The sequence below is a fragment of the Trichomycterus rosablanca genome, chromosome 3 (assembly GCF_030014385.1).
Source record: "Trichomycterus rosablanca isolate fTriRos1 chromosome 3, fTriRos1.hap1, whole genome shotgun sequence".
Lineage (NCBI taxonomy): Eukaryota > Metazoa > Chordata > Actinopteri > Siluriformes > Trichomycteridae > Trichomycterus > Trichomycterus rosablanca.
In genome coordinates this window covers 36,777,719-36,802,677 of record NC_085990.1, presented here as the reverse complement: position 1 = coordinate 36,802,677, position 24,959 = coordinate 36,777,719, and the positions used below count along the sequence as shown (strand labels likewise).

The following is a 24,959-nucleotide window of genomic DNA, read 5'->3' as shown; positions in this document are numbered from 1 at the left end:
AATTTTATTTACACATATACATGTTTAGTTCATTTAATCAAACTCTAATGAACTCGGCCACCCAAAAAGTACAGGTCCTGTTGAGTGTGGTTCCTCTCAAGGTTTCTTCTTTGTAATTTTAAGGGAGTTTTTCCTTGCCACTGTTGTCTTTGGCTTGCTCATCAGGGTTTTTGGTCCTGGTACTTGTAAAGCTGCTTTGAGACAATGTCCATTGTAAAAAGTGCTATACAAGCACATTTGACTTGACAATGCTTTACATTAGTTTTATCAGACCATTAATGGTGTAACATTATATAATGTATACAAGACATTGTATAATGTATACAAGAAATTAGTGCACAATTTAAATATACCCAGATCACACTGCAACCATTTAACTCTAACATTTCTTATTAGTTTAGCTGACATAAGTCTATAAGTTTCTTTAATGAAGCACATAACAAAACAGTTTAATTTTGAGCTTTGATCAGTTTGGCATGAGTGGGTTGCCTCTCACCTTCTAAAAACACTATGGCTTTGTCTGTAATTGTAAACGTGGAAATATTTAATTCCTTGCAATTAACTGATGTGCCATGAAAGATATATTCTTGCCCAGGATAAAGCAAATACTAAAGAAAATGCATGTAATTACACAGAATGCACATTTATTGCTTTTGAAAAAATGTTATTGTAAAAGAACATATGACTGGTGTGACATATGACATATGACAACATACAAAAACCTTCCCATTTTTGATCAGTGTATAAGCACAGAAACAATAATGAACACCATTGTTTTTTTTTAGTTTAATCAGAATGAGGAGTAAAGCCCAAGCCTGCGGGCAGCCTCAGACTTTCTGGGACTTTTCAGCTGTGGGAATGGGTAGTAGCATGGACTTTCTGGGTTGTGACCAGACCGGTAGCTTCCACAACTCAACTGCCTGGTCAAAACCATAGGTGCAGAACACTTCCTAAACCTCAAATCCTTAGATTCACAATTATTCAGCTCTTTATTGACAAGAAGAGAGCCAGTCTCTGTTTCGTCACAGTCTTTGGACAAGTGATGACTTAAATCCGCTTCCTCCAAACTGCACTCTGCATTGTTAACTGACACTGAAGATGTTGTGTCTTTAGTGCTGGTGTTGACCTTGCTGAGTTGACTGGTGTCAGAAGTTAAACAGGACCTGCGGTACATTATCAAGTGAGTGCGCCATGTGGCACTGTCAGGGTCTCTATTAAAGTCAACATGATTATCTTGGAGAGATGCCGGTCTCATAAGGGAGGGTTGATCCTGTCGCATGGGAACCAGGTTTACCAGGGTTTTGCCACAGATATCCTCATTGTCTGATTCTGCTGTTTAAAAAAATAAAACAGAAAATAAACAGATTTGACACAGACAACAAGAAATCATTATGCTAGCAATTTGACCTTTCATAAAGAAAGGCAATAGTTCAGTGTTTCCCAGTCCTGCTCCTGGACTAGACATGTTAGTGTTTCCCCTTAAAAGAAATAAAAGAATATCAGCATTTTAAGAGCATTTTTATAGATTTGATCTAGCATGAGTAAAACTGTTTGCACTTTCTTTATAAATCCCTTGAATTGCCTTCTGACTTTGTATTCCTAAACGTATATGTTCAAAAACAAATAATAGAGGAATAAGTATTTAGCCACCATATCAAAATGTTTTATGTTAAAACATTTAACAATGAAATAAAATAAATCAATATCTGATATAAACACTTGAAAAAAAAACAATGAAATGCAATTTTTTTTAACCTCCCCAATAGTAATTTCCGATTCCCAAATTGGTTGCCGCTGGCACTACCTTGTTCTGACCAAGGAGCACTTCCACACGGCCAGTCGCCAGCTGTTTCTTATCACCAGCTAGAGTTGGGTTTCCACACAAAGCCATATTGCATACGGAGAGCCACTCGGTGATCCGTGTGACACACCACCCAACTTCTACCTCATCAGGGACATATCAAGAATTCAAACACTCCACAGTAGTGTACTAGCAGGTAAGGGTTCCAAAAAATTATAAGCATATGTTACTGCTTCATTAAGTACAGGCCCGTACAAACAGGACATGAGTAATAAATTTAAACTGGCAAATCATGACCGATGACGGAGTGATTTGTGAACACTTGGCAAAAGACCAAGCAGGAACAAGCCAGGATTTAATGAAGGAAAATCATTCCATTTGTCACCATTACAAAGAATGGTAAGAAATACATTACTAATAAGCAGTAAAAAGAAAACATATTTACACCAAACTCATTTATAATAGTATTATTGGAGCAGTTAATAAGCATTTATGTAAAACACATTTTTAAAAATTGATTTATTAAATAATTCAATTTATGTTTTATCAATTAATTAAAAGGGACCATGGGTGGTGGACCATTCTCAGCAAAGCAATGACACTAACATAGTAATAACAGCGGTCCCCAACCTTTTTTGCACCACGGACCCGTTTCATATAAGATATAATTTCATGAACCGGCCGGGCCGGAGGATTTAAAATAAAATTATACGATGAGCATAATAAAAAACACATTGTGCATAACAATACTACTCACCAGTGATGGAAAATCAGTGGGAACCCTGAGACATTTGTTTTTTGCTAATTTTAGCTAGCTTGTGGGCTTCATTTTTTGATATCATGTGACTGAAATAGGTATGGCGGTTGCGGAGCTTGAACCGGCAAATTTCTGATTACTAGTCCAATACCTTAACCATACGTTTACATTTTCAGCATTTAGCAGTTGCCTTTACCCAAATTGACTTGAGACCATATACATTGCAAGTGATTGAGGGTTAAGGGCCTTGCTCAAGGGCCCAAACAGTGGGCTTCATTTTGATTATGCTATCAGGGTCTCCAAAACTCTTACAAAACCACTCATTCATTCATTGTTTTACGACTGCTTTATCCTTTTCAGGGTCGCTGTGGGTCCAATTCACTGGGCAAAAGGTAGAAAACACCTTGGACAGGTCACCATCCCATCACAGGGCGAACACATACACACATACACATACCTTGGGTAATTTTAAGTAGCTCCAATTAGCCTGACTACATGTCTTTGGACTGTGGAAGGAAACCCACTTAGAAATGGGGAGAACATGCAAACTGCACAGAAAGGACTGGTCTGCTCCACCTGGAAATCAAACCCAGGACCTTCCTGCTATGAGGCAACAGTGCTACCCACCTAGCCACCACAAAAACACTCAGTGTTCACTTTTTACCCAACTGCTTCTGACTTAACTGCACCACTAACAGGCTTCAATGTATTTTTTGCTTTTTAACCGACTCATGTGCCATTTAATGACATGCTACTTTGATAACGTGTTCAGTTTGAGTATATATCCCTTTTTGCTATGCTTTCTTATCTATCCTTGGTAGTAGTTATGTAAAACAAAGATTAGTGACAGGTTTACAGGCTAGTTTTAATGGTCTTGGAGTGGTACATGGTGCAGCACTTGACCGCTATCACACGGTATATGCGTCTCTACTTAACACATAACATAAATCATGTTATACATGTTACACACGCCTCATCAAGAAGTAAAAAGTGCAGTTTATAAAGCAGAGAAAATATCTATTACAATGTAGGACAGAGGATGTTACGTTTAATGATTATGAATACGTATGCACCTGCAAAATTTTAAAAGTTAAATGTTCTTTGTTTGCTTTTTAAACTTAGTTCAGTAATTATATTTGTTAAAATTGACCGAACCAGTAAAAAGAGTGCATATTACAACAGAAACACAAATGCTTACTCGTGTTTATTAGCAGTAAACTTTCTGGAAACTTCTTCAGGAAACTTGGGAAAGTTCCTTAAAGTGAGTCCAAACAAAGCTTGTTCTTACCTTTTCTAAAACAAATCACTCGCGTTTCATGTCTCTGTTTCTCTCTAATAGAGTTGTATTGTTCTTTTAATACGGCTATATCCATGTTAGTGGGGAGAAGAGTAACGCTGTCGGTGTGTTCTGGATGGCTACCGGTTTCCTGTGTGTAAGCGGCGGGTTTGATGAGTTGTTCACACGGACACGACCAGTGAGTGCAGCACGCTGACGCCATTCTGCTTCCGTTCTTTTCTTTTCATTTATTACCTCCAATACAAGCTCGGTAATATCATAAACATTCTGCTTTATTCATATACACTGGAGTGTTGATGTGTGAGTTACAGTAGCTGGATACAGTGTGAAACAGGCACTCACAGTGTGTAAATAAATGCACACTGCAAACAAAGAAGGGCATAACAAGGTTGTGCTTTATTTTAATAAACATACAGTCCCGCTATGACTGTTTATTATCGCTGTGAAGCAGTATGCTTTGCTTTGCAGCTGCTTTTAAAAGTGTGTTGCACCATTTAAAACACTATTTTTCTTTACATAAAGGAGAATAAAATTGTAAAAACTAAATTTATTTAGTAACAACCCTACCTTTTTTGCCATACATGGCCTGAATTGTTTGGTACATGGCCGCACACATGGTGTACTGAATGATTCATTCATTTCAAAAAGGAACTCCAGCTTTTGGAAGATAAAGGAAGATAAATCAATGAAAAATGTAAATCTTTTATTTTCTAAAATGTACGTGTGTTCCATTACCCAAAAATAGTAAGTGGAATGATAAGCTCTAATTTTTATTTAGGGTGCCACTAAGGTTTAGCAACAGCCACATAGAAACATTGGTCCTTCAGAACATTGGATTCAGAACAGCCCTGTACCCTCATACATGGTCTAAAATGATTCTGTGTCATGCTGAATGATTCTTTAAGAAGGAACATTAGGCTCACCTGGCTTATATCCCTTTAAACCAGCTTTGACCTGCTGTAACATTTAACTTGAGTATATTGCAAGATGGCAATGGAAAGCCTTCATCCTGGTTTTCATCTAGACCATATTACTTTTTTATTGTTCAGGGATTCACATTTTACCAACTTTTACATTGTTGTGCCCTGGCCTTTGATACACAAGGTTCTGGAGTTGGTCATGCTTAATAAACTTAAGACTTTGCTTACTTTGTGTCTGTACTTTTAGAATTTGACTATAAAGTGCTACTTGCAACACTGGTTGTTCTTTGCGGATGGTATTTGACCATGTTTGAAATATGCAGCAATGACTTTATTTTTACATTTTAATTACAGATACCCCTGCAAATCAGGTACCCATTATTTGCCCTGTTTCAAACTCTGTTAGTTGTCTCATTTTGTTAAAAATCTCATGACTCAAACTGCTAATCATCAAAGCCCTTTTAAAGCTAATTTATCCTTTCTGTGTTTTCTTTCCCTACTGTCCACCTATTTTAGCTGACAAAGTATAGAAAAAATATGATCCTAGTAACCTAGCCTTTTTGCTAATAGTGTATTATTTTATTTTATTTTTTTCATTTTATGTTTTACAACACTGTAATCCTAATCAGGGTCATGGTGGGTCAATTGTCCCTGGAATCACTGGGCACAAGGCACAGCGTTTGAAGAACTGAATTTTGGTGCAATGGTGATTAAATAAAATATAAGCTTGATACAGTGAATAAAGTATTGCATTGAAGTTAAAGATATTTTAGAAATTTGATTGGGCTTATTTTATGGCCACACATGAGACCATGCCCCTGGTAAATACTACGCTATGTAGCACTTGTAGCCAACTTATGAAACATCTCTGTACCTATGGGAGTATGGGATTTAATAGCACACTGCCACAATATTTAGAATTTAAAAATTTGCTCATAAATTCATATGCAATGTAAATGTTATGGCAAATGTTTGATGAGCTAGACCATAATTTTACAGTATAATTATAATGAAGGTGAATAAGAGCAAAGCACATCCAAATTAAACAGTGTATTGTGCAAAGTGTATTAATTAAACTTGTTTTTCATCATTCATAGCAAGATAAATCTAAAATTGTGATTTAATGCTAAAAATGAGTAAATCTATTATTTTCTAAAAAGTATCTGTGTTTTATTTTTGTGTTCCATTACCCAAAATAAATAAATGATTACATTTTTTAATGAGCTCTAATTTTCATATAGGGTGGTACTAGGGTTCAGCAACAGCCACACAACAACATTGGTCCTGGGGATCGTGGTTTACCTTTTAAGAGTTAATTTGAGGGCCTTAACTGTTAAATACAGCACATGGACTTCCATGAATTGTTTTAGAGTAGTAGAGTTTCCTGTTGAAGAAAGACATGATATCTCTACACTTTTGTTTTTTTGGCCTTGGTTTTTTACTTTCTGCACTGCACAAGGAAGTGTTTCGTTCCTTGCTGTTACATACCTCCTATAAAGGAATTAGTGTTTCACAACCTAATACTTATCCACCGCAAATGTAATTTGTGACTGACTACCACAAACGAAAATGTGTTTTCCTGAAATTTAATGTTTGTGTGATTAAACTACAGCAATAATCACACATCCTTCAGTCTGAAAAATCTGTCCCATCGATACAATCGATACAGACAAATATAAAAGCTTCTGTATGTTACTTTTTTGTTTTAAATTAATGAAGAGCATTGTATTGTCAGAAAAGAAAATACTGTTTCACATAGGAGTTTTAACATTGCTTTGAGCCCTAATAATCTAAGAGTCAGAACAGCTTGATTATATTTGCATTTGCTTCTTATTCATCATGAACTACTTAAACTATTTAAACAATAATTGTGAACTGACACTTACAATGATCAGATTCTATAAAACTTCAAGGGTGCACGGCACATTGGTCTGTTTACACATGGGTTTGAGAATAATCTTGGATGATTACAAGTAGTCAGCACCAATACTAATTAAAATGCATGCTTTCAATAATTTTACAAGAATTCATATGTATTTAGTGTAAATGCAGCAAGACAGCAAAGTGGCATAGCTAGCAGAGATGGTGCATGAACCTATGAACCATGTTTGCATGTTCTTCTGTCTGAGTATTGCCCTGTTATAAATAAATAACTTTTTCACTCCTGAATAAGTCATTTATTTATTACAGGACATCCAGTGATCATTGCTGTGAAAATTACACTCACTCTACCAGCTGCACCGTCAGTATAATAGGTATTTACATTTTCAGCATTTAGCGGACACTTTTTATCCAAAGCATTTAATTGAAAAGAGTAAATCACAAGTGAAGGGACAGGAAAATCAACAGGCTATTGGCTTATGGGAGATTTCTTGTGATGTCATATAGATCTACGTATTCTAAACTGTCTATAGCCTATGTTGGACACATATTTGATTTGCCCACCACAAAAATGCAAAGGTCAACAGACAGCAACTACAAAAGATTCTGATTCAGTTGTTGATGCAGATCACAATATTTTTGTCATTGTTACTGAAAGTAATAAGAATAATATCATAACCTAGGTCAAGAGGGTCACAGAAATGTTTTTGAACACAGGGGATCTTAGAGAAAAAAAGGTTTAGGACCTCTGAATTGTAAAAAATCTAGTCTGGAGATACATGTTACATGTTTCCTTGCTTGACACTGACTATAGACCCTATACTGCTAGTACAAAACAAAAGCCAAACAGACTGTGTGCCTTTTAAATATCTTATTAATGTACATAAAAAAAAAGCTAAATATAAAAATACTAGTTTTGCAAATATTGAACGTGTTTTGTTGTGTAGAAGTGAATTATTCTAGGTTACAGTTCACTACAGGACAGATGAGTAAAGTTCAGGTGAGGTTTAGTTAGCTCAGTGTTTTTGTGCGCTGTCACTTTAAATGCAGCAGCTCAGCGTGTCAGTCTGAATGAACTTTTGTTTTCCTGTAGAAGAAAATAAAACAGGATGGATACACTTACACATTCATGCTATTTAGGATTTGACTTTAGCACTCAACAAGTAAGTAAACGTTGTTGTGTTGTTTTTTATTTACTTATTCAGTGCACTCGCTTTACATGCAGCAGGCGAAGCTGTACTAACGTTTTGGAAGAAAACTATGTTCCCTACCCGTATTCAGGTTCCCCCTCCCCGTTAAACTGAGTATACTGTACATTCATAGGTTTAGTGTTCTGCTTTATTCCTTTCACAGCATGTCATTTATTACAAACTCTACCTGGTGCTTTACGCGGACTATGCTGAGGCAAATATTTATTTGTTTTTAACACAATTAAAAGCTAACAAAAATAATCTAGTGCTATAAATGACAGTATGATAAACCACCCGATCTCAGTGCAAGAGGCGGGATTTACCTGACTACGAGTGTGAAATCACATGATTTGTCTATGTCCATAAAATGTGCGTATTTATGCATCAGCAGCATTTGGTAGGTATTTAAACTTATGTAGAAGAATGAGTTATTTAGCATACTTATAGCTGTAATAAAAATACACATTTCTAATGCAAGGAAGCTTTCGTAACGTTTAAATTAAAGAAAGGTTCATTACTTGGACGCTTTGAAAAAACAGTGCATGCTGGCGACCTCTCTTGGCCAAATGTGTTATAGCAGCAGGTCCCACGAAGAATTGACTTCTGTGCTGAACATGTACTGTATATTGATTTTCAATGTTTCTGGATAAAATAAACACAAGTTGAACACACACACACACACACACACACACACAAAACCACATTTTTTTATGTTAAGAGCTCATTGCTTACTGTCGAATGTAGGCATCTATTAACCGCTTAACAACCTTGTATCTATTGACCGCTTAATAACAAAAATGAATAGATTCAGTTTTACATGATTGCAATAATATTATGAATCGTTGATTATAAGGCTGTATCAGTCGCTCTGATTGGTTGTTTAAATGCACAGCACTTTTCCATAAGAACCTTACAAATTTGCACAGAAATTAAACACAAATCAATAAATAGAGTAGTGTAATGTGAAGTAGGGCACATAAATGCCTATATTATTTGTTCAAACCATTTTTGTCCAGGTCAGGTTTGCAGTGGGACAGGTTTCACTATACAACAATGGTTGCAGGGCTTCGACCATCTCCCCCATTTAGACATAGCAATCACGTCTGCGTAGACGTCTGCTGCAGGTACCAATTCCACTGAGGAAGTTTGACCCAATTTTATATATGTATTTTGTAAGTTACTAGTACCGTGTCCGGTTTGGCCTACTGTACACTGTTACAAATACTGTTTAATGTTTAAAGGAGTTTGTTTTATGTTAGAGCATAGGGCACGTTTAGTTATCCTGGGTGCAGGGCTTCGACCATTTAGACATAGCCAATCACGTCTGCGTAGACGCCCAGGAAACTGATAGCACCGCTGAGGTTCAAAGTTTCAAGATGATAAACAAAAACATTGAATTTTTCTCTAAATACATCGACTGTGGTTTGTAAAATGAGTAGTCTAAAAAAAAGCCTACAAACAGACATCTGCCGTGATGTATAATTAAAGCTTTTTCCCTCTTTAATCTCTTAAGCTGAAGGTAGTTGCTATTGATGAAAAGCTTCAAGTTATTTGTCAAAGCAGTGTCCAGTTTGACAGTGACCTACCAGAATTCAGGTAACGTCCAGGTCACTTAAAACTCTTTGTTATAAATTTTATTTTTAGTTGCAACAGTTACAGGATTAAAACTTGTTGTTGAACTACAGGACCCAGGGTGGTGTCCACATCCATGAGGATGGTGTGACTGTGACCTCTCCAGTGCTCATGTGGGTCAAGGTGGGTCAGTTTAGCTTCTTGTAACATCTTGTAAAACTCTTTTATTCTTTTTTGGGTAATGAATTGATTGACAACAGAGATTAACAAAATATGCCTATAGATTTGCCTTTACACTGATTATGGTGTTGTATGATCTGCATTTTTATATTAGATAATAATAGGCCCTTTCTCTTTATGATGCGATAACACTTGTCTGAAGAAGAATGCCTTTATTTGTCATTTATACATATACAGATGTACAGTACAACGAAATTCTTTCTTCGCTTGTTTGGAAGCTGGGGTCAGAGCACAGGGTCAGCCATTATACGGCGCCCCTGGAGCAGAGAGGGTTAAGGGCCTTGCTCAAGGGCCCAACAGTGGCTGCATGGCAGAACTGGGATTCAAACTCTCAACCTTTCAGTTGATAGCCCAAAGCCCTACCCACTAGGCTACCACTGTCCCACTGTCTCAACTGTCTTCTTGCAGTTGCAAGAAAGCAGTGGTAGCTTAGTGGTTAAAGTACTGGACAAGTACCTTAACTCTTAAGTACTTGCATTGTTTATGGTCACAATTGTAAGTCGCTTCTTCTCCAGTAATCACCACCTTACTGTGATAAAGAAGTAATGCCGTCTGGAGCTGTGCTTTTAGCAGGGTTATGCTTGACAGTAAAGTCAAAAGAGAAGGTTACAGACAAACAGCGATCACAACTTCATCCATGGGGAACTAGAACTGTAGGTTGCAATGCAGATCTAAAAAACTCCCGGGGTGAATTTGTAATGAAAAGGTGCATGCTGGGTCAACCCAGCACGACGAGTCAGCTGATGCTCAGTCAGTCCAATTGATCCCACAGAGCACAAATGAGTAGTCCAAGAAACAATGCCATACTGGTTTGGATGTCACTCAGGATAAAAAGGTCTACCCACTGTGAGAGACAGAGCGAGCATCGAGCTCAACAAAGTTTGTAGCAGGGAGGGAAAGGAGACGTTATAATGCACATTGTATTATTGGTCACATCACCAGGCATAAGACAGAGGGCACTGGACAAAGCTGACCCATCTGTGCAGTCAACCATCACAAAGTGTTGACCACATAATAAAATGACATGCAAGCCACTTTGAATTTTTTTTGATAAATGCCATCAATGGACATTTTTTGCATTGGTACCAGTCTGCACATTCATATGAAATAGGAATAGTCTTGCAGTAAAAAAACTAGCTGTGACATGACATTGTCTGTAGTTTTAGAGATGGTCCAATTATTTATTGCCTCTTTTTTAACTTTTTATTGTTGTTGATCTTCCTGCATTTAATTAAGTTTTGACTTAATCCCTCCAAAAGAATGTAATCAGCTTTCAAAACACTTCAATCGTGCTTTGGTTTTTTACTTTGATTAAACATACCACTTGTCCTACTGCTATTTTGCTGTGTATGTCACGTCTTGTTTATTTTGTGCGAATATGATTACCGAGTGGAGAATTGCTATTGCAGGCACTTGACCTCATCCTTGAAAAGATGAATGATGAGTTGATGAGTGTTGGCTTTGACTTCTCTCACATAAAAGCTGTTTCAGGTAGTGGGCAGGTATGTTGCTTACTTTCCTAGATTAAATGTACTGAAAAGCATTCAAATATAAGAATTTTTATGGGAATGTTTGTCAATTTACTTAACCTCTTGCCTGCAGCAACATGGAAGTGTGTACTGGAAAAAGGGAGCTAGACATACTCTTCAGCATCTGGATCCAGCAAGCTGTTTACACATTCTGCTGCAGGTACCACTTGTTTTAAACAGCAATTCCACTGAGGACTTTTGACCAAATTTTAAATATGTATTTTGTAAGTTACTAGTAACGTGTCCTGTTGACCTCCTGCACACTGTTACAAATACTGTTTAATGTTTAAAGGATTTTGTTTTATGTGAGAGCATGGGGCATGTTTAGTTATCCTGTGCTGAAATGGTGGTGGTTGCGTTATAAATAGCTAGATGCATTTCTTACTTCATTACTTTTTACTGAGTTGAGAGCAACGGATTATACATGGGTAACTGAATGGGTTAGAATGTCATGTGATAGATTAGCACTTTGCTCAGGTGGAAACAGTTACTGACAAATTAATTAGTAAAAATTTTACTCATGTGTTTAGCTGATAGAACCTCAATTTCTTGTAGCTGCTGATCAGAGTATTTTCTGATTTTTTTTACATGAACATACTTTCTCAGTCATACCACAGCATTTCAGTTCATTTTTATCAACTGCTTTATTTTGTTCAGGGTCCCGGCAGGTCCAGTTCCACATGGAAACACTGAGCACAATACTGGGCTTTTTGCAGGGCAAAGTTTGGATGAATTTTGTACATTTCAAAATTCATGTTAATAATAAGACATTTTTTATTATTTAGAACATGAATAGACATATTTTACATATGAGGTCATTAAAGAGTGTTTTATAATATGTTTACATCCCACTATAAAATGTTGTCTTAATTGACATTTTGGATTTAAAAAGTTTGGGCACTGCAGTAGATTGCAAATAATTTGAGTATTTTACCATCTACCATAAATAATATTGTGAAAAGATTCAAGGTTATCCAGAGAAATTGCAGTCTGTGTATGGCAAGGCTGGAAATTGCTGTTGAATGTCGGTGACCTTTAAAACCTCAGATGTTAATGGCCTCTTTTGTACTTTTGTAAATAGTTGTACCATAATGCAATTCACCACAGCATTAAGAAATACAACTCTATTACACAGTAAAAAGTGCCTAAGCTCATCTCAGATATACCAAAGGACAATAGAAACCTGTGCTGAAGCTTGTTTTCAGGGAAAACGGACAGACTGTTAAAAGCTAAAATCTGTCATGGCATAGAAGTGCATCAGTGACTTGCATGTGCATGTGTGACATATCAGACAACGTTGATCACTGACTGTTGAGCAGTTGAAATGTGATACATGTAGAGAGCTAGATGTGTTGAGGAAAAGATTTAACAGGAATGGTCTGTAAAAAGTATTTCATATATCGCTGTCTCCATGTTTTTTCCTCTGTTGTCTCTTTTTTGTAGGATAGATTTGCTGTCCAGGATAGTCCAGTGTGGATGGATTCCAGTACAACAGATCAATGTAGGAGTTTAGAGTCTGCAGTAGGGGGTCCTCAGCAGCTGGCTGATATAACTGGCTCAAGGGCCTACGAGGTATGTACACCTCACATAATCACATAAAATATTGTGCCCGTATGAGCTTATTATATTTTTGCATGATCATGTTATAGACAGGGTCATGCTCGTTTTCTTTCACAATTCATGTCCACTATGGAGAGAAAAGCTTTAATGTAAAAACAAATCTTTAATTATTTTTTAGCGCTTCACAGCAAATCAGATTGCCAAGATCCACCAGTTATATCCTGACAAGTATAATGAAACTGAGGTAAGTGTTAAATAACACTTTATGGCCAGATGTATGTAGACACAATCCATGAGATTGTTGGTATTATTATGGAGTTGCCCCCTGCCACTCAGTTAGATACTGATGTTGGAATGAGAAGCTTGGCTTGCAAACAATGTGCAAATCTATTCGAAAGGTGTTTTATAGGTTGAGGTTAGAGCTCTGTGCAGGCCGAACTGGTCAAACTGTGTTTACTTAAACTTTGCTTTGTGCACAGGCCCACATACATGCTGGAACAGAAAAAGGCCTCCCCCTTCACTGTTGACATAATGCTAGAAGCATATATTTACCTCGGTTATACAACCACAAAGCAGTATGAAAAATGCAAATAAAAAGTTTCTTACATTTACTTTTTAACGTTTCGTCTGGACAACTTCAGTTTATTTGTTATCCATTTTGCATTTCAGGCCTGCAACACCTTTTAAAAATGTTGGGACAGGGGCAATTTAGGGCTAGTAATGTAGTAATGAAAAACCCCCAAAAAAACTAAATAATGATGTGATTTCAAACAGTGAAAGTCAGCATGTGATTGTAATCATGATTTGGAACAAACGCAGTATCCTCAGGCTAAGTCTGAGATGGACAGAGGATCTCCAGTTTGTTTTTAAACATTTCAATAATTTTCTTACACATTTGTTAGCAATGTTCCTCAAATTAAGATTGGAAGGGATTTGTTAATTTCTCCCTCTACACTGAATTTAACCAATTATGCAAATCATTAAACAATTCAAGAAATCTGGAGGAATTTCACTGCATAAAAGGCAAGGGCGCACACCTATGCTGAACACCTGTGATCTCCGATACCTTGGACTGTCAGATGAATCAGAATTCCAGATCTTTTTTATTTTTTATTTTTTATTTTTTTAAGATGAAACAGACAATGTGTGCTCCCTACCAAAGATGAAAAGGACCACCCTGCGGTGTCCTCATACTTTTGTTGATGTAGTGCACATGTTCTACAAAGTTAACTTTATTATTCCTATCTATGAAAATGATTTAATAGAAAGTTCTGTTCTTGTTGCTTACACACTGCTTTGTAAACATATTAGCTTTTTCATAGAATACATTAAATACACATTTTAATGAACTGTTTTTATGTTTGGTTTTGACAGAGAATCTCACTGGTCAGTAGCTTTGCTGCATCTTTATTTCTTGGAGACTATGGAGCAATTGATTACAGTGATGGTAAGTTCACATAAGACTTTTAGCATTGATATAATTGTTTGTTAATTTAAGTAATTACTTCATCCAGATCTGTGGTATAGTAGGTCTTGCATTACCTGAAAACAGTGAGCAGCTGTGCACAAGGCAAGAATGCAGACTGGACAGGGCACCAGTCTATTGCTGCGCACAGCACAGTGACACATTTACTCACATTGACTCACTACCAACTGGATACAAATGTGAGAAGCCAGGCCAGAGTGTATGTTTCTTTTGAAGGTGAACAGACATATGAGTACCTTAAGGAAACCCTTCATGGACACAGTTGGAACACCATTTATCTCCCAACATAGTGTGCCTTGTTGCCACCTGTGACAGACATGTGTCACTTCCGGTTAAGAGTACGTTGTGCATGTCTTGTTGCCGTTCTCGTCTCATCACATGCCCAAACTAACGTAACTTGTGGTACGTAATGGGGTTCAGTAGCTCCTTTTCTGTTCTGACCATTTAAAAAATGCTCATTGGTCATCATCTTTATGAGATTTTCAGCAGTTTTTTGATGCTTTTGTTCTCAGAAGCCTGAAGGCATGTTTCTTCTTCTTTCTTCTGTCCATGCTTTACATCCATATGTGGCTACTGGCCAGACCAAGTCTTTCATCAATTGTAGCTTGTTGATGGTTCTAGCTGACTTGTCTTTAATACCCTTGTAAATTTGATCATCACTGCTTTACTTGTTGCCATTCTTAACTTAATTGTTGTTTTATATACACAGATCAGGCATAACATTATGACCGCCTTCCTAATATTGTGTTGGTCACCCTTTTGCTGCCAAAACAGCCCTGCAACTGTGATGCACTGTGTTTTCTAACACCTTTCTATCAGAACCAGCATTAACTTCTTCAGCAATTTGAGCTACAGTAGCTCGTCTGTTGGATCAGACCACACGGGCCAGCCTTCGCTTCCCACGTGCATCAGTGAGCCTTGGCCGCCCATGTCGCCGGTTTATCACTTTTCCTTCCTTGGACCACTTTTGATAGATACTGACCACTGCAGACCGGGAACAACTCACAAGAGCTGCAGTTTTGGAGATGCTTTGACCCAGTCGTCTAGCCATCACAATTTGGCCCTTGTCAAACTCGCTTAAATTCTTACGCTTGATCATTTTTCCTGCTTCTAACACATCAACTTTGAGGATAAAATGTTCACTTGCTGCCTAATATATCCCACCCACTTACAGTTGCTGTGATGAAGAGATAATCAGTGTTATTCACTTCACCTGTCAGTGGTCATAATGTTATGCCTCGTCTGTGTATGTTATCTAAGCTTTGCGTTTGTGTGAAGTTTGTGTGAAGTTCTCCATGTATCTCTGTGATTTCTTAGCAACCTTTACCAGTATAAAGCAGTTGGTAAGAATGAATTATGTTTCCCACAAGGGCAAAAATAACTCTTATAGATTACCTAAAGTTTGCTTAGTTGTCTAGGGCATTATGGTTTAATATTTGGACTGTTTTGAAAGATAAGGCTGTGCTGATATGATTAGATTTCATTCTGTTTGTGAGTTGGAGATATAACAAGGGGTGCCACATTTATTTTGTAGCATTGTGATTATATAACCAGACAGGGTGTTTACGCATACATGATTGGCTATGTCTAAGGAGGGGATGGTCAAAGCCCTGCAATGAATAGATGCCCTATCTAGAGTATTCCTGCCTTGTGCCCAGTGTTTATTGGCAGAACCTGACCTGCTATGAACCTAACCAGGATAAAGCGGTTGATGAAAATTTAATGAAAGTAGAGTTTGGATTTTTTTTCTGCACTGATTGTATGCAGTTTTTATGTGTTTAAATGATTTGAAAGTGTTTTTTTTTTTGCAAAAATCACTAGCTTGAGTTGATTCTGAGTTTAAAAAAACAGTCTAAAGTCTAAATCTGCTGAGTCAGTGGGGCTCTCGCATCAGCCTAACTTGTTAATCCACAACCATAGAGAGCCAGAGGCCAACTTCATATTTATGCCCATGGTTACCGAATGGGATATCAAACAAGCTCATGGTTTTCCAACTGTTTACTTGGATTTGGGCAGTTTATTTCATTCTTTACAGCAGCCACTCTCCAGTATTGTCAGATTAAAGGGTGAGCATCTATGAATTGTCAAGTTTTGGCATGTTTACAACAGTAGGAAACATTAAGAGAGAACCAACAAGGTGTGCTGTCTAACTAAAGTTACAAGTGTATCTTGATTCCCTCGGCTAACTTTATTCCCTTAAACAGACATTGATTACTCCTTTTCACAGTCCCTTATCAGCTAACCCTCATGAACAGAAAAGAGAATGGCTTATTAGGCTTAGAATAGAAAGAAAGGGGGGGGGGGGGGGGGGGGAGAGGGTTGGTTGTGGGTGTCTTTACAAAGATTAAGTTCTGCTCAAGTGGTCCGCAAGAGGATCTGATATATTGTCAAATCGTCTCCGTGCCCTGAAGTCATGGCTCCACAGACGCCCCATCGTAGCTAAATAGAGCATCTCCGACAGCCATACCCTGAAGCATGGTGCAGTTTTTTTTTGCTACAGCCATCCCAGCCATTACTACCAGTTGTTTGGCGGGTGGAAAGATTTTCAGAATTACAACAAATTACTGTAACAGGATCTGGGTGTAAATGAATATTAAAAGCATTGAAGAGGAATTCAAGAACCTTGGCCAAAAGCATTGCAGAATTGGACAGAATAAAAAGAAGTGGGCCAGTGAGCTCTTTGTCACCTTATATTTATAACAGATTGAAGACACAGAGCTATGGATTTTGCTCAGTCTTGTTTTTGATTAATGCAGTCTATAAATCACTTTGAATTGAATCAGTGTGAGTCTAGAATTGATGAAGCAGCGGGATACCCTGGACAGGCTGTCCTCCCACATCTCATCAGCTACTGTGCTACCGATCTCGACAGACCAGGCCTCCCAATCTGTTGGTGTTTGGGGGAGTGGAAAATAAAGAAGAGATAGGAAAACTGCCAACACCATGTTTTACCAAAGAGATGGTATTAGCCAGGGAATGAGTGCATGTCTTTTGCCAGACATAGTGCTTCCTGTTCTGCCCGGAGTTCAAGCAGGCTGTCATATGCCGCTCACTTAAAAGTGGCTTTTGTGTTGCCACTCTTCCATAAAGGCCTGATTTATGGAGTGTTGCAAAGATAGTTGCCCATTCAACAGGTTTTCTCATCTTCACACAGGACTTCTGGATCTCTTTCAAAAGTGACAATTGGGTTCTTTTTTTAGCTAAGGCCCTTGTTGCCCTGATGTTCAATTCCAAAAGCCTCAGATATTGTTTTATATCCTTGTCTTGATCTATTCCTTTGTCACAATTTGATCACAGAGAGACACATACAGTTCCTTGGACTTCATGGCTTGGCTTTTGTCTTGACAATGCAGTGTAAATTATGGGCCCTAATAGACCTAGGTGTAAGCCTGTCCAAAATGTGACCAGTCAATTCATATTGCAATAGTTGGACACTAATAAAGGTTCCAAACACATCTCAAGGATAGTTAAAGCAAACATGATGTACCTGACTACAATGTAAAGTGCCACAGCAAAGGGTGCGAATACGTTTGTAAATTAGTTTTTTTGTAAATTTATAGAAGTTTTTAATAACCAAAAATATATATAAATGTTTTTTTTAGACTTTTAAATATTTTTTTTTATGAACCCTAAAATGAACACTTTTATGGTAAAAAATGAACTATATGAAAACCTTAAAAATAACTCTAAATACATGTTTTTACTTTAAGTGTGGCTTGGCAATTATATCCAAGACATTTACAATAAAATATATTCATTTTAATGGAATCAACAGCACAAGTGTGCAAAACGTTGAGGGTAATGTATGCCACTGTCTTAAGCAATTATGCCAAATTACTTAAGTAAACAATGAATGTACTGTATGTATGTATGCAAATGTGCATGTAAACATGTAATGAAGAATAATGAATGGTGTTCAAAATGTATTATTCATGAAACCTATTTTTTATATTCAGGAACTCATAGTTTAGATGGTTGCTGTTTTCTGTTTAGACATTATTAATACTTTTGAATAAGCAGTTTTATTTTTACTGTTTCACTGTTTCAAGGGGCAAAAGACATTTTTCATTTACATTTTTTTGTTTTCTCATCCTATCAAATGAATTACGCCTCTAGTTGTTTAAAATTTTATAATTAATGCCCTAACAGTGGTGCAAGCAGTAGCCTCTACTTACAGGTGTGCGTTTCATCTAATTTCAGGTTCAGGGATGAACTTAATGAACATCTTTAGTAAAAAGTGGTCAGAATCATGTTTGAAAGCCACAGCACCTCAGCTGGCAGAGAAGCTGGGAGACCCCATGCCATCCACTGCAGTTCTGGTACCTACATCTTTGGTTCTTGATCTTATTTTTTGTTGATCAAAATTCAGTCATGTAGAAATGTTTTATCATAAGCCTTAAACATTAATACTGCCATGTGTGATTTAGTTAACTTTATGGCTTATCTGATTTACACGTTTTGTTAATTTGCTGCATAAACAATATTTGTTAATGATATTTTTGTGTTTACTCTTAGGGTCCTGTGTCTCCCTATTTTATAAAGCGTTTTGGGTTTCCTGTAGACTGTAAAGTGGTGGCATTTACTGGCGATAATCCTGGTAAGACAAAAACTACTACAGATAAGGTTTTTAAGCCTGTTAGTGCAGCAAATAGTGAGGGTGTCACACAACAACAGAGTTTTACCTTGAGGAGTCTGATATGCTCTCACTGTGTTGAGATGCTGGATGGCATCTAGATGTGAGTAAGAGTATGAGTGTGTTATCATGCAATAAATTGCTACTCTTTTCTTTAGCCAGTGTTTCTCAGTTTCTTTGAACCCAACCCTGAGGTACTTATCAAGATAAGTGAGGATTAACTTCCACATCATTTCATCATATAAATCCATTCATATAAACCATGACCTCCACTGACCTGCAGAGTTTAGTTCCAGCCCTGATAAAGTAAAGCTTAACGTGTTGAACTAAACTAAGCACAGATGTGTGCGCAGCCAAAAGGAAAATGGATGGATCCGTTTGCAACCTTGCTCTTGTTGCTGCTGCCCCTACCTCCAACCGAGGAGGGCCTTAGACCAGGGTTTTTAACTTTTTTTCAAGCGACCCACATTTTGTCCATGATTTTTTATGTGACCCAGGCAACACAATCAATGCATCTTACTCTCGCTGTGGTTTGAAAGATGTATCATAAAGTCTCCACAATGGGGCATTTGGGTACAAGTTTATTTAATTATTATTCATTTTCTCTGCAACCCATTTTTTTCGGGTCGTGACCCAGGGTTTGAAAAACCTTGCCTTAGACTATCACTCAATAAATGTAGTTGTTGTGATAACAGAGCAGCCTGAGTTAACTTAAGTCTGAGTTTGAAGATGAAATTATATCTAAAGTTATGATGAAGTTAATCACTTTCTAGTTGGGAGGTTATACTGAATAGTGTCAAGCATACTGTTTATTTTTTACAATTTAGCATTGTAGAACAAATAGTGGCATGTGGACCAAAAGTGTTTTTTGTACCCCAACAAGGGAAAAAATATTTAAATACACTTTATTTTAAAAATGAATTGTGCATGGTAGCATGCCTGTTTTGTAACAGTTGTGCATGTGATGGTCAGGGTTTTATTAAATGCTGTGCTGATGGTAGTTACTCATAGTTAGCATGTTGAATGCAGCAGATGTGTTTGACTTTGATAAGTGCAATTGTTACAGCTAGATGACTGAGTTAAAGTATTTCTGAAACAGCCATTGTGGGTGCTCATGGGCAGCCTTGGTAAGTACCTATGGACAGTGGCCCAATGAGAGACATGGCCATGGTGTGTGGTATGGACTAACAGAAGGGCTACTGTGGCTTAAATTGCAGATTATAGTAATACTGGTGATAAGCAAGTGTGTAACAACACACAGTGCATCTAACCCATTTGTGTATGGTAGTTGTCCATTGTCGAAAGCACCTACATTGGGCATGCAGGCATTGGACCTGGACATTGACTCAACGGGAGAAAGTTGACTGGTCCAATGTATTCTGTATTCTTCCTGATCATGTGAACAGGTTTTACCCTCCTATGTTTACCCCCCCCCAAGACATACGTCTTGTGAGAGCATTTCCGTGACAAAGCAGTATGACAGAGGCACACTTATCTGATCCAGAGGTTGGACAGCCAACCCTTTCACTGACATAAGCCTTTTGTTTGTGGTCTAACTGTTTTTTTGATCACCAGTGTGAACTAAATACATTGCACCTGGGGTCCTGTGCTTGGTCATCATATCTGCTTAGTGTTTGTACTGTATGTTTGAAATGCTTTTTATGTGAATTCCATTCATACAGTTTCCTACTTTTTCCACACTAGATGGCACTAAACTGCACCATGATTGCTGCTCTAGTTCCTGGCACACACTTGAACAGGTTTCAAATGAGCATTGCTGCCATTAGATGTTTTTTAATCACATACGGCTGAAAATGGCACTGGTTAAACTTTTGGCTTTTTTTGGTTGTCATTTTAAAAATGATTAATGCTAACCCCACTGTAAATTTGCGAGCTGGTTTGTAGTCCCACCCGTGGTGCTGCCTGGTTTGGAGCTTAACAGACACAATGAAAGGTGTATTAGGGAGGATGGGCTGGATTGAGAGTCACATTCCTGTTGCTGCAACAGCAACACCTACTGTCTGTACTTCGCTGCTGCTCTTGCTATTGCCTTAAACATAGAGCGTGGTACTCTGCATGTGGAAAAGTTCAGAGCAGCATCAAATGTGTAGAAATCCACATTCGATCCTGCTCTGCTGCGGCAGGACCTGGACAACTTGCCGTTATTAAGAAACCTTTAAATTTTATGGGAATTTAGTGTCTAAACATGTTGGCTGTTCAAAGCATCGTGATGAATTGGAGCTCTGTCCGTGCTGAATTCCTGCCTTACGGTCAGTGTTTCTGGTAAAACCAGATCTGTGTTCCTGACCAGGATAAAGTGGTAGCAAAAGATAAAAATGAAATAAACATGAAAAAAGATGCATTTTGGGTCCAATTTCTATATTTACCACTGTCTTATTCATAATTGTGAGCATTTATACATATTATAGATACCACACATTATCAGGCAATTGGTTTTATTTTTCATTTATCTGCAATATTTACTCTAACAAGTGTAAGGTCCAGCAGTTTTATGGCATCTGTAATTTAACTTAAACCAGGCCTGCAGGTTTCATCGATTTATTATCTGAGCCGTTTAGAGTTTACCCACGCAGTCCTCAGTTATTTGGAAAAATTGGGATTTAAAATACATAAATAAATGATTTAAAAGGTTTTCCTGCGCTGCCTCATGCCTGACATAGTGGTGTTCATTTATAATGTACTATAAAGCACAGAGGAGTGGCATAAACTGAACAGCTGAGTAATGATCATAGCACATGGCTTTTTAAGATGAGTTAAGGCTGTAGTCAGAAAGCAATGAAAATGAATAGCTGAACCCTAAAACAAATGAACAGCAGCATTTCTTCTGCAATATTAATACACTCTTGTGGGATCATTTATCTTACAAAGCTTCTGGCTCAGAGTGCCTCTGCATGCCTGATGGCTAGACTAGATTTACTCAGGTTTTTTTATTTTTTTGCTTCAAGGTGACCAAGAGTGGCCATACCTATGATTAAATAATCATAGTCCAGTATCAAATTTAAACATGAAAATGATTTTGTGAATTGTTTGCCCCCTCACAGGTCTGGTATGAGCTGTAAATCATGTCATACATTCGTTTTACAGAAAATGTCTGCTCAAAAACATAATGTTTTTCTTAGCAACACATCAATGTCTGAACAGTATATTACATAAGTGGCATTTAAGGAAATTCTTTGAAGGCCCAGCATGATTGTCTTATGAAACATAAGAGTTTAAAAGAGCCAGACAGGAAAACTCATGATAACTCATGCTAGTTTTGAAAAAATTAATTGAATTGTATTCTTTTTAGGTTCCCTGGCTGGAATGCACCTACAGGAGGGAGATATAGCAGTAAGTCATTCTTTTGTCAATTTTTTATCAAGTAGATGAAGTTTAGCTTAATTTTGGTTAAGAGACCAAAAACGTTTTAAAATGTTTTTATACTGTATTTTCATTAGTCCCTCCATGAGCTCAAGTATCTCAGGATCTTTTTATATACTTCTATACTTTTTGGGGTGGGCCATGTGACGGGGTGATTTGCCCAATATTTAGAAGGTTGCAAGTTCATGCCCTGACAACCCAATAAGCCATCTGTGTCTGTGAGCTGGGTATCTTCAGGATCTGTGAACTTATGTGTTTAAACATTGAGCAGTTCACTCCTCCTGCATGCATGTTGATTTGCTCAATTACATTGCTCATGCCACAGCTCTCAAAGAGAACACATGTGATAGTCTTTACCCTTTCAGATTGGTGACTGTTGTGCAATAGAAAGACTCACTGGATGCTAACTGGCAAGATTTAAAAACAGGAATTCAGAAGTAATAGAGGATTGTTTTGATATTTATGTGACTAGTTTAGAAGTATGTTCTTGTGCCTACATGGCTTTTATTGAATACTTTGGTTTAATCTCATCCCCACCTCCAAAAAATTCTGCTTCTTATAGGTTCTTGTGCTGATTATTATTATTAAACATTATTTAAGTGATAATGTTTTCTAATTATATTAAGATTTAGGATTTCCACATTATTTAGGATTATACAGCAAAGCCAATCATGTCTGTGTAGGTGCTCAACTAAGCTATAGCACCGCTGAGATTGGAACCTGGATCTCAGTGGTTGTTGGCTAGCCTAATAGACTGCTGCACCACCTGAGCATGTCAAGCTGCAGGGCTCTGACAGTGCTCCTCCTGTTCCTCCTCGCACAAAGGAGCAGATACTGCTCCTGTTGCTGTGTTGATGACCTTCTACAGCCCCATCTAGCTATTTTTGTGTAAATGCCCATCGCCTTGTATGTCCTCCATGCTTTTGAGACCTTCTTGCGACAGCACGTATGGATATGTGAGGGTAGGGGAGCTGGACTACCTGTGCAACCTGAATGGGCTGCAAGTACCGCTTCATACTACCAGTCGTGACAAGAACACTAGCAAAATGTAAAACTAGAGAAGAATCAGGCAGGAAGGATAGGGAGAGAGTAATTGTATGTTGCCATCACCTGAAAAACCATTCCCTGTTTGGGGGCGTATTGCTGTTGCCTCTAAAGTGCACCTGTTGTCACTTTAACACCAAAGCAGGTGAAATTGATTCACAATTGTTCATGCTTCCTAGCTGAATAGATTGATGTGATTGAAGTTTAACTGACTTGGTGTAATACGTGTTTTACTGTGATGATTAAGTGTTCTCTTTTTAAGTGGTGTATTTTCAAAAACTGTCACTTTTTCCCTTAAAAATCAGCCATTATTTACTGCCAGAAGAAAATTAATTAAAACATTAAGAATAATGAAGCTCTGTTAAATCAGGAGGATTATACATCAGTCGTCTACGCAACATCAGATGTCATTAGCAGGAGTTGAAAAAATTGCTATGATATAGAAAAACTGAATTTATTTTAGTTTTGGACCAGTTTAAAGGAAAAGACCATAAAATCGTATTAAATGCCTTAAATAAATATATATACAGTATATATACAGTGTATATACAGTGTATCACAAAAGTGAGTACACCCCTCACATTTCTGCAAATATTTTATTATATCTTTTCATGGGACAACACTATAGACATGAAACTTGGATATAACTTAGAGTAGTCAGTGTACAGCTTGTATAGCAGTGTAGATTTACTGTCTTCTGAAAATAACTCAACACACAGCCATTAATGTCTAAATGGCTGGCAACATAAGTGAGTACACCCCACAGTGAACATGTCCAAATTGTGCCCAAAGTGTCAATATTTTGTGTGACCACCATTATTATATAGCACTGCCTTAACCCTCCTGGGCATGGAATTCACCAGAGCTGCACAGGTTGCTACTGGAATCCTCTTCCACTCCTCCATGATGACATCACGGAGCTGGTGGATGTTAGACACCTTGAACTCCTCCACCTTCCACTTGAGGATGCGCCACAGGTGCACAATTGGGTTTAGTCCATCACCTTTACCTTCAGCTTCCTCAGCAAGGCAGTTGTCATCTTGGAGGTTGTGTTTGGGGTCGTTATCCTGTTGGAAAACTGCCATGAGGCCCAGTTTTCGAAGGGAGGGGATCATGCTCTGTTTCAGAATGTCACAGTACATGTTGGAATTCATGTTTCCCTCAATGAACTGCAGCTCCCCAGTGCCAGCAACACTCATGCAGCCCAAGACCATGATGCTACCACCACCATGCTTGACTGTAGGCAAGATACAGTTGACTTGGTACTTCTCACCAGGGCGCCGCCACACATGCTGGACACCATCTGAGCCAAACAAGTTTATCTTGGTCTCGTCAGACCACAGGGCATTCCAGTAATCCATGTTCTTGGACTGCTTGTCTTCAGCAAACTGTTTGCGGGCTTTCTTGTGCGTCAGCTTCCTTCTGGGATGACGACCATGCAGACCGAGTTGATGCAGTGTGCGGCGTATGGTCTGAGCACTGACAGGCTGACCTCCCACGTCTTCAACCTCTGCAGCAATGCTGGCAGCACTCATGTGTCTATTTTTTAAAGCCAACCTCTGGATATGACGCCGAACACGTGGACTCAACTTCTTTGGTCGACCCTGGCGAAGCCTGTTCCGAGTGGAACCTGTCCTGGAAAACCACTGTATGACCTTGGCCACCATG

At 37.9% G+C, this 24,959-nt stretch overlaps 2 protein-coding genes across 4 annotated transcripts in view; one reads left to right on the top strand and one right to left on the bottom strand.

Moving 5' to 3' along the window:
* On the bottom strand, window positions 1–4,057 carry LOC134310472 (uncharacterized protein C9orf152-like). 2 transcript variants are annotated; one of them, XM_062992065.1, is made up of 2 exons: window positions 3,847–4,057; window positions 1–1,332 (listed from the first exon to the last, which is right to left on the bottom strand). In XM_062992065.1, the coding sequence occupies exons 1-2, from the start codon at window positions 4,055–4,057 to the stop codon at window positions 791–793; spliced, it is 753 nt and encodes a 250-aa protein (XP_062848135.1). In that variant the 3' UTR covers window positions 1–790. The 2 variants fall into 2 exon arrangements, with proteins under 2 accessions (XP_062848135.1, XP_062848138.1); XM_062992068.1 differs by having other exon boundaries at window positions 1–1,329; window positions 3,847–3,974.
* A 3,651-nt stretch (window positions 4,058–7,708) lies between these two features.
* xylb (xylulokinase homolog (H. influenzae)) overlaps window positions 7,709–24,959 on the top strand; it is a 56,574-nt gene continuing 39,323 nt past the window's right edge. For both annotated transcript variants that reach the window (XR_010011227.1, XM_062991232.1), the window contains exons 1-11: window positions 7,709–7,819; window positions 9,360–9,442; window positions 9,532–9,601; window positions 11,068–11,160; window positions 11,261–11,347; window positions 12,631–12,759; window positions 12,926–12,991; window positions 14,122–14,194; window positions 18,434–18,552; window positions 18,749–18,830; window positions 22,177–22,217. Coding sequence is in view for 1 of the 2 variants with exons in the window: in XM_062991232.1 (XP_062847302.1) it covers window positions 7,766–7,819; window positions 9,360–9,442; window positions 9,532–9,601; window positions 11,068–11,160; window positions 11,261–11,347; window positions 12,631–12,759; window positions 12,926–12,991; window positions 14,122–14,194; window positions 18,434–18,552; window positions 18,749–18,830; window positions 22,177–22,217 (897 nt within the window). In the remaining variant the exon portion in view is untranslated. The remainder of the gene's footprint in view (window positions 7,820–9,359; window positions 9,443–9,531; window positions 9,602–11,067; window positions 11,161–11,260; window positions 11,348–12,630; window positions 12,760–12,925; window positions 12,992–14,121; window positions 14,195–18,433; window positions 18,553–18,748; window positions 18,831–22,176; window positions 22,218–24,959) is intronic.